The sequence below is a fragment of the Nyctibius grandis genome, chromosome 11 (assembly GCF_013368605.1).
Source record: "Nyctibius grandis isolate bNycGra1 chromosome 11, bNycGra1.pri, whole genome shotgun sequence".
In the NCBI taxonomy this organism is placed as follows: Eukaryota; Metazoa; Chordata; class Aves; order Nyctibiiformes; family Nyctibiidae; genus Nyctibius; species Nyctibius grandis.
This window is the reverse complement of record NC_090668.1, coordinates 8,081,840-8,096,538: the sequence shown is the minus strand read 5'-3', so window position 1 is coordinate 8,096,538 and position 14,699 is coordinate 8,081,840. Positions and strand designations below refer to the sequence as shown.

The following is a 14,699-nucleotide window of genomic DNA, read 5'->3' as shown; positions in this document are numbered from 1 at the left end:
ATCATGAAGGAAAAAATTAATACAATTTACTTACCGAAGGATTTCTTTCCGAGTGAAAAATGTGCAATCCTGTTAAAAAACAAAATGTGTTATTGTACTATAGAAATATTGAAAACTGCAAATAATTATTTTTCAACCTTTTGGAAGAAAACTCAGATGTGGCAGAAAGATATTAAACATGCCATTTGTGTACCATCTGCTTTTGACTCAGAAAGCAATATATGCTATAAAATAACTGAAATATCCTAAGAACAGGGCTATCAATAAAAAACCCCACTGTTAATGTGAAACTTCCGGAGGAAAAAAAAAAAAAACAGCTTGCTGAAATAACTCTCCACTCTGGAATGACCAGAAACAAAACTTAATCAAAAAAGTAAGGTATAGGCCAAAAACACTCAAGAAATGCATCTAGAAAGCTATAAATAACAAACAGATGAAGAAAACTATCTTCTAACTTGGAGTATTCCTCTATTAGAGACAACTGATTTAATAATAAAAGTAATGTACTTATTTATTAGTTATTAACTCTTTTTGCTAAGTGTTTTATTAGTTATTTACTCTCTTTGCACTGTGGTCGCTTTGGGGAAGGCTGCAAACTCCTGTATGTTGGGAACATGGATAAAAGGACAGTCCTTGCTCCAAAGAGCAGGCAAACTATTCAGCTTCCCCTGTGATATCACAGAATTTGAAATAACTTACTAGAATGCAAAGTAGAGCTGGATGAACATGAAAGAACTTACAAGCATTTGCTTGCATTCTGAATGGCTCTGTGGTGGGACTGCATTTACGCTGGTTTAATTCACTCTTTATGAACATCTACATTTTGCTAGAAGAACTCGCACACTTCACAAAAGAACCATAATATGAGATGTGAAATAGTTTGCATTTAATGTATTTCTACACCAGTCACAAAACAAGTTGTATTTTCTGGTGCTGTGAGGAACCACAATAGTCAGTCCCATCCCATTAACAAAAACATCCCCTAATCCCCACTATCTTATCTAATATATATTTAAGGCAAATTCTGCCCTGCATCCAAAACTAGGAACACTGGTGGCAATGAAATATCGGATGATCAGTTTAAAACATTGTTCAGGTCATAAATTCAGAGAATATGCACCTTCTCTTAGAGCTAGTAGCTGGTGAGGGTGTATATACAGGGAACAACCACCAAACCACAAAATTCTTTCCGATTATCCACCTCTCTCTCAGGCCTATGTGATGATGCAAGGCATTTGCCTAAGTACCCTTCCTCCTTTAATGTAAACATATTTAAAATAAATCATATTTTTAAACCAGCTACTGACAAGATCACAGAATGTTCACAGAATGTTAGGGATTCGAAGGGACCTCGAAAGATCATCTAGATAACATCATCAGACTTGGTAAGTCACACTTAAAAGTACACACAACTAGTATGACTCCTCCAGTCCCGCTCTTCAGTCAACTAGTGAAAAAGCATTTATTTCCTAAGCTGAGAATCATTCTGGCTAAATGCCTGCTTCTTCCAAGGAGTGGAAAAGCAAATGATCACAGCTAGCTGAAGCAGGCAAACAGCTTGTCTCAGGTATCCAGGGATGCTATCGGTCCTGCACAGTATCAATTATTGAGTTTGCTTGCTCTCCTCTATATAAAGTGGCAGGAGAAGCAGCTCTTCCTTTAGTGTATTGTGTAGCAGAATAGTGTTACAAGGCACAATAGGAAGCACCTTGTGAGCTGCTGACACTGATGTCACATTGTCCGGAACTGCACAAAGTGAAATAGGAGCCAGCTGGTTAGGTCTTCATTAATTCCAGCACATTCAACACTTACGGTCAAATTGTCACTTAAGGATGCTTCATTTACTAATGAAAGGCAGGTGCAATCTCACAAATAATTGTAATGCCCTCAGCAGCAATCATCCCGTAATTATATAGGCTTGAGAAAATAGCATACACTGTTACTTAACTAGAAAGCTGACAGGGAATTGATATGCAAATGGAGATAAAGATGAAAAAAAAGTTACCCTTTACCTTCCAGAAATCATGCAAAAATGCAGATCATAAACCTTTTTTGCTGAAGGTCCACAATTTTTTTTTGAATCTGAGTCACCTCATGTCTTTGACAAACACTATTGTCTGCCTTTTTTTAATCAAACAAAATTTTTACTAACATAATCTAAAAAACACTGATATCGAAAATTTTTGTAACAGAAGTAGTTGCAAGTATCTGCCTGACCACTGTTACTGACTGCAGTAACCCAGTTACGCCTGCCAATTACATGGAATTGTGCGCAAGGGATGAGGGGTGTCAATAAATTTGCAGTGGTTTCACAGACCACTTGCAGAGATCTTACAGCTACCCAGGGTCAGAGCACCACAAGTTACCTGTGACCTGGCCCATACTTTTGATCCACAGCAAGATCATACACACCACTTAAGAAATGCTTTACCGTTAAGAAGCCCGTCTGGTCTCAAATGGCAAATGTAAAAGCCATGGCTGCAAACCATCTCTGAAAGGGAAGTCCAGCCATCTCTTTTGCTTCTCAGCATCTTATTTCTGCTTCTTGCTTTATGTGGACTTCACACCAATGAATAGTATAACTGCATAAGAGAACTCAAAGAAGGAACTAATGTGTTTGGAAACTAACCTAGCAAAAATGGATTAATTTCCAGCTTGGATCATTTCCTTTTAGTGGCTTAGAATATAGTGTCGGTAGTGCTGGTACAAGACATGAAGCTAAAACAAGTATCTGTTGATGGCAGGAAAGAGGTGCAAGACTGCCCTTTATTTTTTTTTTTTTTTTTTTTTTTTTTGAAAGCACAGCCCTAAGTTGGATTAAAGTCATGATGGAACAAGGGTCTAAATAACATAATTACATTTTATAGTTGCTGGAACTCCAGCAATTTGATTCCAATTTAATTACAGACTTTTGGCCAAAGAAACACAGGTGAATCATCCAATTTTCTTCTGGCTACTTCATTCATACAGAAAATACACAATGATGGACAATAAATAGTAAAAATTAACATGTTAAATTAACTCCCTCATGAGGAAAGGTGAAGTGGGTCCTGGAAACCATTTGTCATTTATGCATATGATGACATTCATCTTCCTTCAAGCCAGAGATATCATGGAACACATCTGCTATTATATGGACTGTATTTGAGTTTATTATAAACTTAAAAAGCAACCTGTTTATTCTGTCTAGACACTAAAGCCACTGGGAGTCCTGCTAGAAAAGCACAAACTAAATACTGAACAAATCAATGTCACCAGAGTTTTCATAATGCTTACCAACTCAAGATTTATGTCAAGAATTTCTCCTGAGAATCATTTTTTTTTTTTCTGATGCTATACAATGGCCTGAAAAACTGCTAACAGGAGGCCCCCTTGTGGGTTTTAGGTTATTTAGAACAGAGGCTTTGCTTTGAAAGGGTACATACTCCAGCACCTGAGGAAGTATGTGCTCCTTTGCTAAGATCAGCTGTCCCACTCAGTCTGTCCTTGTGCCCTTAACAATCAAGTTAATTACAAGTCTGCCATAAAGGATCACTGCTGGTTTTTTGGAGGTAAGATATCACTTAAATCTGCAATTATCCATTTCCATATGTCTAGCAAAGTGAATAAAATAAAGCAAACAGAAAATTTCCCATTGATTTCAATGAGATCATTAGCTTGTATAATGGGACTTGGTTCTCAAATATGGCATTTAGGTGGCTTAACTGGTTCGTAAAATATTTTGCAGAGAAAAAGAGTCAGATAGCTGCTGTACTTAGGTTCTACAGGTGGCTTTTCTCTTGGCTGACAGTGTGACTTTCTGCAAGTCACTCAACATTGCTTGTAAAGTAGGGTTAATGGCCTCTGCTCTGAAAATTTACCTTATACAAGAGCAGAATGTACAGGCTGTTAGAATTTTGTTCTTTGATTTCCTGTGTCAGGTGAATGCAGGTTTAGGGCAAAACAGGAACAGACTGAAACATGGTGGTCCACTACCTTTTCCACTAGGCTGTAAGACTTCACTGCAAACTCCTAGAGTGGTTCTGCTTTATGTTTAGTTCTACAGGGATTTGAGCAAAAAATAGGAATAGAGTTAACTGTGCTGAGAACGCTGATGCTTAACTTAACGTAAAGTGCACATACACAGCATAACATGAGGTATGGCTCCAGAATCAGACCACGTGTAATTTGTTCTGTTGGATCTATTGCCAATATTGGAGCACAGCATGCAGTTTATGAATGGCAGAGTCCACTGAATGAAAGATTATCACTTACCACTTTTAGAAACATGTATCATTGGGCATAAAGCACACTTTTCAAATAAAACTAATTTCACATAGATAAGCAAAACACTTCTCTACAGAAGAGAAGAAAAACTGGAGAAAGGAACAACAGAATGAAAGAATAGCAATGCTCAAGTATGCAAAGCTACTGCGAAATAATATTTCTTAAACCCATTAAATGTCTATTTCTCCTCTAAAACAATACATATATAATTCTGCCTTTTATATGTATAGTTTCATAAGGACAGTTTTATTCTGATCCTGCAACAGCTCCATTGGAAAGTTTTATAAATAAGGAAATAACATAAAACAGTCTTAGCAATATAAAATCACTCCAAATTAGAAAAACAGTCTCAAACAGAAGCCAGCAAGCCACAGATAAAGTAAACCAATGACTGACAGGAATTTTGACAATATCCTCAAGTCAAGACAGATTAAATTCATACAGCTCTCTGACTGAGCAGCTTTTAATAAATGATAAGTACTGAATGCTGCAACATTTTAAATATTAACGTTTCACACAAATTATTTCAGAGGTTTCATTTTTAAAATCACAAATGATCTTTTGTACTGTGCTAAAAGTACACAATGCATGCGAGAACATCTAACCAAAACGCCATAAAAACGTCATCCTACAAAGTAATAAAAAAAAAAATCTAAGTTAAAAGGTGCTGGGTAGAAGCAAATGAATTTTCATATAAGACCTATTATTAATATATAAAGAGTTACTGGAAATCAATGAGACTAGGGCCAGTCTTTAAGTTGCACAGCTGTGCAAGTACTTTAGTGAATCCAGATTTAAACACTAAAAATAAATCCTGCCAGAGTTAGTATCTGCATTAATAATAGTACTGGCATATGGACTTTTATCTTTAAAAATGATGGTTGCATCAGAATGACAATGGAGACTGTAACATCCAGCCTATCTGCATTTGTAATCATATACATTTTAGAACATTTTTCGGGAGGAAAAATCTGCAGCTATAAGAACAATTTATACTGCAACATGGGAGTAAAACCAGTTAGACATTAGCAAGGACTGAGGAAGCTGTCAACAAATGTAATTTTGCTCAATCTATATAGGCACCAAATGGTAACATGAAACCAAAATCTGACTACAGGATAATTTCACAAAAACTTTGTTCCATTATTATCCTACTTAAATTTGCACATTAACAGCAATTCTCTACCAAAGTGAAAAGTACTTTTTACAGATGATCCTGGAGAACCTGAGATGAATACACTTTTTGTATGCTTGCAAAGGGTTCCTTTTCATCAGAGATCCTGATTAAGTCAAGCACAGCTTTTTAAATCAAAAGATAGCTTGATGACCTAGATTCACTTTATAAATGGCATTTCCTGACAGATCATAATGTAACTTGTTTCATGTAGTTTTGCATAACTCTCATGAGATATAGTTGAATCTCACTTTGACTAGAATTTAAATAAAAGGGGAAAAGTTAGCTCTGTAATAGACAAATTCTTGTGTAAAAGAAGGAAGTCATTATTTCATGTTACTATCTTTTATTATAATATTGCCTAGAAGACAGCCAGGATAAACATCAGTTTGTTTTGAGGCTGCATTAAATAATGTAAAGTAAATAATCCCATTATTGAACAAATACAAAAAGAAACGGCTTGCAATAAAAACAGTAATATCTGATAGAAAATATTTGTGCCCTATATTCTCTAGGTTCTGTCTATTAAGGAAAAAATTAGAAGCAAATTCATATCAAATTCAAACCACTTATTCGAGTAACCCCAGAAAAGGCAATGAGATTGACTGAACAGGGGAGTAGTTTATCCATACCCCAAGCACAGCTTCTATGCATTTCCTACTCAATCTGTTTGTTTCTCCGTGAGAAATGCAGTGCACCGAGCCCAATATACGGCTCTGATGTCACTTTGTTGTATACCTGTATTTTCTATTGCTTCAAGAATCTTTAAACAGCACCACTCAAAAAACCCTAAAATTCCCCTTAATTTTCTTTTCTCATTATGAGACTTGACCTCCAAAATCTGTAGACACATTGTAAAAGTTTAATTTTAAAATTTTTTTGCTTGCAATGAAATACATGTTTCTTGCTGGTTAATACTTACCTTTTCCCTAGCCAGACCTTGGTTAGATTTTGCATTTTATGTAAAAAAATGAAACCAACCAACCAAAAAAAAACCCACAAAACAACCCCAAAACAGTCAAGTACTCTAAGGGCATAAGAAGCAGAAATCCCCAGCAGAATTCATTTTCTTACAAGGCTAACTTTTTAAATGAGGTGAATCTCAGTGAGGAAACCAATGTTTGCAAAAGCCTAATTTCCAAAACATTTCACTAAACTTATGAAAATTTAACGAGCTGCCAACTAGAACACTACCCTAATAACAGGTGATATGACAACATGTTAGGAGATTTGCAGCTTTCCAGTCCTTCTTTAATTTGCCTCTACCTATTTCAAATAAAAAAAAAGCTATGAGAGGTTTAATATTATCAAGTCCTATTATGCATCTCTTTTACAAACAGTTTCAACTGGCCACCCATCACCAGTCTTAATGAAGAGTACTTAAAACACTTGTCTATCAAAAACATTGAGGTCATCTTGTGGGGGACCAGATTTATAACTATATAATTTAAATGTAAAGGTTCTGCTAAAAACTGACTTTTCAATATGACAGTTTATATGCAAAAAAAGTTTATACATGGGCATTTCAAAGAGTTTAGAAAAATCAAATAAGGTTATTTTATTTAACTAATATCATATTAATAATCTGAGATTTATGTATGCTAGCTCTTCAAGCAGGTGATTTTTCTGCAGCTTAATCTTTACTCCTGAAAACCAAAGCCACTTCCATATGGTTTTACCATACCTCAAGCACAACAACTTCTCACTTTTCCATCTCATAGTGCCTCCTATGGAACAATTGCTTAAAACATAATGCGTTAAAAAAAAAAAATCACTACTAAAGTAGCATTCAGGTGCTATAAGCTTAGAGCAATTTGTGTTAAAAATGGTGGGAGTTACAACCAGATAATATAATGGCCAGAAATATATTCAAATAAAGAAATTATAAGTCTAACCATGAGGGGAGGGAGGTTTTGAACAGTCTTCTAACAGGAACTGGGGGGGAAAAAAAAAAAAAAAAAAAATCTATTTTACAAAAAGGATGAGGTTGACTCTTTGGCCATACTGATACTATGGACACTGTAACCCTTGGTATTATTGTAAGGAATGCAGTACCAACCCACAGACATACAAATTCACAAGCAGTTGCTAGAAAAGAATAAGATTGATCAATGATCCCTTTTAAAAGCAATTCCTATGTAGATTCCTGGCTGTACACTGGGGTACAGATGTGCACAGACTATTGCACAGTGGACCCTGGTACACAGTGTTGTACTTCAGTCCAGTGTTCAGAGGACCTGGCAACCCAACTGCTGGTTCAAGAAATGAAAAACCTGCATTTTAAAAATTGTGGAACCATTACCCCATTCTCCCCTTTCCTGTTCTGAAGGAATGCCACAAATGAGGAAAAAGGCAGGTAAGATGGCAAACTCCAAGTCAAACAGCTCCGTTTGTATTACAGCAAGTGCATACTCCCCCAGAATGCAGTGGAGAGGCAAGAGCTCCCTGTGTGGATGGCTACAGCAGTAGGCCCACAATTTCTATGCTTAAAAGATCCAAGACGTATGCAATCACTAATGGATCAGAGGCAAATCACCATCAAAACAAGGACTTTATCTGATTGTTCACAGCATGAGGCTAATATTCCTTCCCAACAAATTCTGGAAATTAGTTATTGTCCTGAAACTTGTTATTTTATTGTACTTACCCCACATAACAGATGCTATTACTAGTCAAAAATTATCTAGCAGTACACCAATGAACTGCAAGTTCGCCTGTAACAGAGAAATCCCATCGGCTGACTCAATCCACTGGGCCTAACTACTGCCAGGCTTTGAGATCAATTACCCAGCATTATGAAAGGCAGGGGCTGCAAAAGCCATTAGAGAAGGGCAATTTCTACATGAAGAGTAGTGAATTAGGGATGACATTTCAGCTCTTGCATTTGCCAGTTTATGTCAAGAAGATAACATTAATTACATTTGGATTTTGTTTTGTTTCGCTGCAGTTGGGTTCTGTTCTGTGTTCACTTTTATTGGTAGTAGGAAGACAGACATTGGTGTTTTACAGATCTTTGATTTCCCTCTTGCCTATCCAGCAGGGATGCAAAAAAGCCTTTTTGGATCTAAGACTACTAAGTTTAAGACCACTAACTTAGACTATTACTGTGTCAGACTGCTGGTCAGGGTGAGATGTGTGACAAAGTGGAAATTAAAGAAGCTCCATTTTCACGTTTCCCGCAATGACAAGAAAAAGGCCAGGCATTTAATAAGAGCATTTAATTTATGCCTTATTTTCAACATGGGATAACATTTTAAAGCATTTTAGCATATATCTCTAGCCTGACTCTCTGTGGCTAAATATCTACACGTGTGAAAAGTCTATGCTAGCAGTAACTCCAAAGAAAATGAGTATTTAAAATCATAGTTTCTACTTCAAGGGCTTGAGTCAAAGATCCTGAAGGTAAAAAAGAACGTTATTTGCTTTTGTGTGCACTGGATCTGTCCCTTGGTTGTCACGAGATAAACTAAATGCTGATTTCCTGCACTGTTAATTGTGTCTATGTTTATCGCTTCATGTAAGGGAACAGAGCAACGCAGCCAGCCCTGTCTGTACCTCATAATAAGCAGTCAGCTGCCTCCTTCTTCAGCACACTTCTATTTAATATATTGCCTCACTGTATTTTCAGAAACTTGTTCAAGATGCCCACTGTGCAGATAGCTTCCCCCAATCCACATCAGTAAGATTTGCAGTGTGCTGAAACATGACTGAAAACTGGGAATTACTATTTTTTTACCCGATTAAAAATTAAGTTGATGCAATGTGAAGTAAATAAAGAAGTACCAATAAGCTACCCCTGGAGATAAAATGCATACTTCTTCTGTTAAGGTAAGAAACTGCCATCCAGGAGTGGATGCAAGCATAAAGATACCTATTCTGGAATTACATTAAGCAGATTTCTATGACTTATCCTTAGGAGAAGTGAAATTAGACAAGACTTTTTTTTTTTCCCCCCTCTCTCCCCTCTACTGACAGCAAAGGCAGCAGGGACAGAAAAAGAGGTTATTGCTACACTTTCTTCTTTACAAAACACTCAACAGAAAGATGCTACTAAAAACTCCCATTGTCAAGCTAGTAACAGTCTTTATCCTGTTTCCTAGTCCAGACATTGAGGATTTGACTCCTTTCCTTGTATACAGAGAAGGGAATTTCAACTGAGTATATTCAACAATCCAGCCTTAGAACACTATTACAATTGCTGGGCAGGAACAGTAGAATAGATGCATGCAGGCTACAAATGAAGTTTCCATTTATATTTAGAAAAAAATACTCCCCCCCCCCAAAAAAAAACCACCACAAACATATTAAGAGTACTCCTTTTCTTCCCCTAATGCACACTAAGATATCTTACCTGGTAGGCATCTAGCTGTTCATCAGTAAATATCGTCTGCTTATTACCCATCTTAAATGAGGAATTCTTCCTCTATGCAAATGCATCCCATTAGAAGTAGCTGGATTCCTCTGTATTGTAGGCATTTAGAGCACGTATACTCCGTGAATGTGCTGAAAAAATCCCAAAGCCTGCATTGAACTGGTTTTGACTGTACCTGCCCAGTGACGAAGGACGCGGTATTGGGAAATCTTTGCAAAGGCTTGACTTGAATGTGCCAGGAGGGAAAGCGTTAAAATCACAGGCAGGTGTCACCCAGAAACAGCGGTGCCATTCTCCCCCTTTTTCAGATGCTTTTCTAAGAGGCATACAGAGCTCTTATAACATAAAAAACGAGAAGCCAGTACTGGAAGAAATCAGCTCTCTACTGCCTCGGTGCCTCACTCGCTTGTTCGCTCCGTGACTTCAGGGCGCTCCTGCTCGGCACCTTCATGTTTGAGAGCAGCTCTGCGTCACCCACTGGCGCTCAGCAGCGCAGTCGTATTACACACACCCCGAGCAAATCTAGGCACTGAAAACACGGGTTAGCAGAGTGAACGTTTCTGCAGCTGGTCTCCCCACAGATAAAGGTACAGCCTAGTCAGTGCTCGGATCTGACCTGTAGCATGCTGCCAACATTAAATACAGCTGGATGGAGGTGCAAAGTGTCCAGAGCATCCCCACAACATCACCAGGTGCCGCAGGGGCTCCCCAGTAAATGTTTATGTCTACACTCTGGCTATAACCACAGGCTCTAACCTGGCCATCAAGGATGCGCCTTCACTGCCAGAGGTACCAAACTCCCAGGTATACCAGAGAGTGCAAGTATCCCTTCTCACATTAAATAAATTAAAAAATAATCAGCAAGATTAAAGTAGTTGAAACAGACGTTAATGTGATTCCTTCTGCTCAAGCAAGCACAGCTGGAAAGAAAAAATGTTACCACAGCCTAAAGCAAAGGTAGGAAGTACCACTAGAGGGCTCACGGTGCATTTTATAAAGTAATACAACTCCAATTGCAGATTTCCAGGAAAATTTAAAAAAAAAAAATAAAAGAGCATGTAAGAGAGATGCAGGCAGCCAAAATGAATAAACTCAAACAAAAGTATATCATCTAACATCTGCAGAAGGATAAGCTCTTATAACAACAGTAGGAAGAAGGCTGAGCAAGAAAGGACAGGAACAGGGAGGAAAGACCTGTTGTAAGTTTCTTTAGACTACTCACTTCCCACTTGTGCACATAGGAACAGGAAAGTGTAAAATTCCTACCTTCTTCATGTATAGCTCTGCCAAAGGTCAATATTGCCGCAGCATTGTAACATTTAGAAATGCAGATTTGCAAACCAGCACTGCCCTGAGCTACAAAACCACAAGATACTACCGTATATGCAAAATAAATGGCTTGGGATGAGAACGTATTCAACAAGGCTTATTAGCAATAAGCAAACATCAGAATTTTAACAGTGAAAGAAATGGATTCTACCACTAGAACATATTGCAGCACAGATCCAGAATAAGAAGGAAGAAGCTACAGTAGTAAGGACAATACAAACTCTGAAAGACCTACCATTCGATTAAGAGTGCAGCAAGCATCCACTCAAACATCAGACAGTTGAATCGACTGTTTATTATGTGGCCAAACTGATCTGTTTTTCTAGCCACTAGTGCTGTGCGTTTTTTTCTTTTCCCCAAGGTACAGTGGTATTGGATTCTTGTTATGTTCCAAAAGATGCTCCACGAGTAAGTCAGAACATAAAGAAGAAAAAACCCCACATATGTAAAATACATTATTTCTATTTATTAGAAGTGCTCTTTTAACATGCTTTTTTTGAATCAGAAAATAACAATCCATAAGGGTCCCTTGAGGTTTAAGAACTTCCACGGTTCTGAAAGTTCTTAGACGCCCTCAACTCTGAATGAGCTTCATCACAGGCTTTAGTGGTTATGCATATAATTAAGCATGTTTCATATCTATGATCTGGTGCTACTGAGATGCGAGAGCTAGCAGCTGCTCTCAGTCAGACCAGACCAATGCAAGTGATTTGCATGAAAGAGCACTTCATTCACAGCCACCTAATTCAAGCTGCCTGTCTATGCAAATCAGATTAAATATAAATGGCCAAATTATCTTTAATGCCATTATACAGAAGTGAATTGACACCAGGGGTGGATTGGGCTCCATATATTTCAGGCTTGTGATTCTGTATACTTAACAGTATTCTTACAGTGAAAAGACTGACATCTCATTTCTTCATTTTTCACCTGCTTTTACATTCCTGGCTGCCTGGTCCCACTGTACCCTAGATAACACACATATCAGCTAGTCTCTGTCTTTAGAATCAACATAATAACAATAAAAAGCAGAGGGGCTAAATGGAAAGCATCAACTAGGTAAGACTTACTTGTGGTTAAAAGGAGGCTAGAGGTAGAGATCCTGAGGTTCACAGACATATTCCTGTTTATGCCTTTGGGCCTGGCTTTCCACTCTGCCACCTCCACTTTTCTCTTGCATTGGTTTTATTCTAATGCTTTGGTTTTATTCTAATGTAGAGAAATTATGCAGGAAAACTGGTATTGCTAAAAGAGCTGATTGCTTTAAAAGACTCAGTTTACCAAGGGAACTGCACCCACTGAGTATATGGACAGAAAATAAACTGTTTCTTCAATTCTCTCCATACTCTGATGAGTATTTTTTATTAGTAAATAAAATTAAAATGTACAGATTTTTAAAAAGTGGATTCAAATACTGAGGGTTCCACTACACCAGCTAGCTCTTCTCAAGCATGCTATAGTGGTAACTATATTACACTGCATAATTATCTTGCTATACTAACTGGGTAAAATTTAAAGACTGTATAATGCACAAGCTCTTTTTCACTCCTATCTGTTTGTACGTATCAAAGATCAGATAACTTCCCAGTTTGCACTTTTTCATGTCATCTGTTTGTATTTATCAAAGGTTAATTTTATTTGCCAGCTGGGTGTTAAGCAATACTTACTCCCAGCATAAGTTACCACAACAAATCAATACTTTTCTGTGTGCACAGTAAGAGCTGACCTTAATGCTATCAGTATCAGCCTTTCATCACACTTTACTGTATTTCAATTTCTCTAAACTGTTTGCCAAAGCAAGTGATTTTAAGCTATTAGCAACACATAGCATATATCTTGCAATCAGTTGTAAATAAAGTTTACTAAGGAGGACAGTATATATACAATAGTCTTGCTATTACACTGTCCATTATACCAGAGAACATGGTTAAGTAGCCACTGTCCATCGGCTCTAAATGTTTAATTCATGGAGCAGAAAATATACTATCAAACAGGTACACCAGATTTAATATTTTATAGCAAGATGGCCATCAGCTGCAATAGCTCAACACCCAGCTAAGGCTGCAATCTGACCCCAGCTGCAGGGACCTGTTTCCACGGGCACAGCTCAGGGAGTGGGACAAATCACACTAGCACTCCTGATGGCCTTCAGTGCAGTCTTCTGCTCCGAGCTGTTACTAGCCACGGCTGCAACACCAGGTGGCTTTGCTCTGATTTATTAGTAGAGGTGTAAGTTTAATAACCTCCAACAGGTCATACTACCTTAAATTGCCTCTGTAAATTATGCAGTGAGAATTAGACTGTGGTGTAAGTGTGAAAGCTCTTATTCCTCATCAGAGGAAGATCAAGCTACTATGAACAGAGATCACTTTACCTGTTAATGAGAGAACCCACATAGAGTTTTATCCAGTTGCATGTCTACTGCCTTCACTGCTCAAGTTGGTTTGCTGCAACTTTTAATTGGGGAAAAAAGAACCTGCGAGATTTCATGCCCATTACATGAAGCATTCCAACAATTTCTCTCCCACACAGCTGTCTCCTTGCAGGTTAGTTCCATAAAGATGCACCCTGTTAGCAACAAGAACAGTTTTGATCTAGAAGGGCTAGCTGTAAATTTACTCTGTTGCTACTTTCTATGAATCATTATGCCCCCTTCCTACTGCAACAGTAAGTAACAACGATCACTACTTTGCAATGATTACAAGGGAAAATTTCTATCTTCTACTGATGCTGTGGAAATCCCCCCCGCCACCGAGTCTTTGGGGCTTGTTTTATTTACTTGAAAGCTATTCACAATTCTGCTCACAAGTCAATGAGGAGTAATAGTGTTCACCTACAATAGGTGCTGTGGAGTTAAAATAATTAAAATGCTTGTGAGTTCCTTAGAGATGGTACAGAACTACAAAACATTACTATTGGGTTATGCTACACCAACAGTCACAACTTGCGTCTTATTTAATAGTTATTGCAAACTATAAATAAAAAATTAACTGTAAATACACAGTTACAAAACAGATATCCTAAAATAAATGAAAATTACAGTTTGATGTTACTGCAGTGGATAGAAAAGTTGCTTTTCCAACACATGACCAACAGGAGGATGCTTAGATCCCACTAAATTTGTCTGGAGGTGCTAGCCTATAGACAACAAAACAGTTGGCATAAATTGACCGAACACAATTGCAAGCAATGGCAACACTATTACTTAGACAGCAGAGCCTATCATATCATCAGAGAGAGCCTCTGCATCACTGTTTGTCTAAGCAGATCATACAGAAGGCAGAAGTATTATCACCATTGCACAGGCAGGAAAATAAGCTTGGTGCTTCACTCTCAAGAACATCCCCAGCTACCTTACCACCCTTAAGCATAGAGAAGAATAAGCATTTCTTAACTGCTTTAAGATAGCTGGGACTTTAAGGTAGCTCCATTCTTATTTATCATTGTAAGGGCAGTGTTGTCCCCCTTGCCGTATGCTGCTCAGGAAGGGACATGCCACAGCTTGGGGCCTCCCACAGCACAGTTTAAGTGCACCCCTCGAACTTGTGTTCGATCAAC

At 37.8% G+C, this 14,699-nt stretch overlaps 1 protein-coding gene across 1 annotated transcript in view; it reads right to left on the bottom strand.

The window, feature by feature from the left end:
* Positions 1-11,414, bottom strand: part of CIB2 (calcium and integrin binding family member 2) — a 42,251-nt gene extending 30,837 nt beyond the window's left edge. The window contains exons 1-2 of the mRNA XM_068410663.1: positions 11,377-11,414; positions 35-69 (exon numbers count right to left, since the gene is read on the bottom strand). Coding sequence (XP_068266764.1) covers positions 35-69; positions 11,377-11,379 — 38 coding nt within the window. The 5' untranslated portion in view covers positions 11,380-11,414. The remainder of the gene's footprint in view (positions 1-34; positions 70-11,376) is intronic.
* Between the last annotated feature and the right edge of the window lie 3,285 nt (positions 11,415-14,699).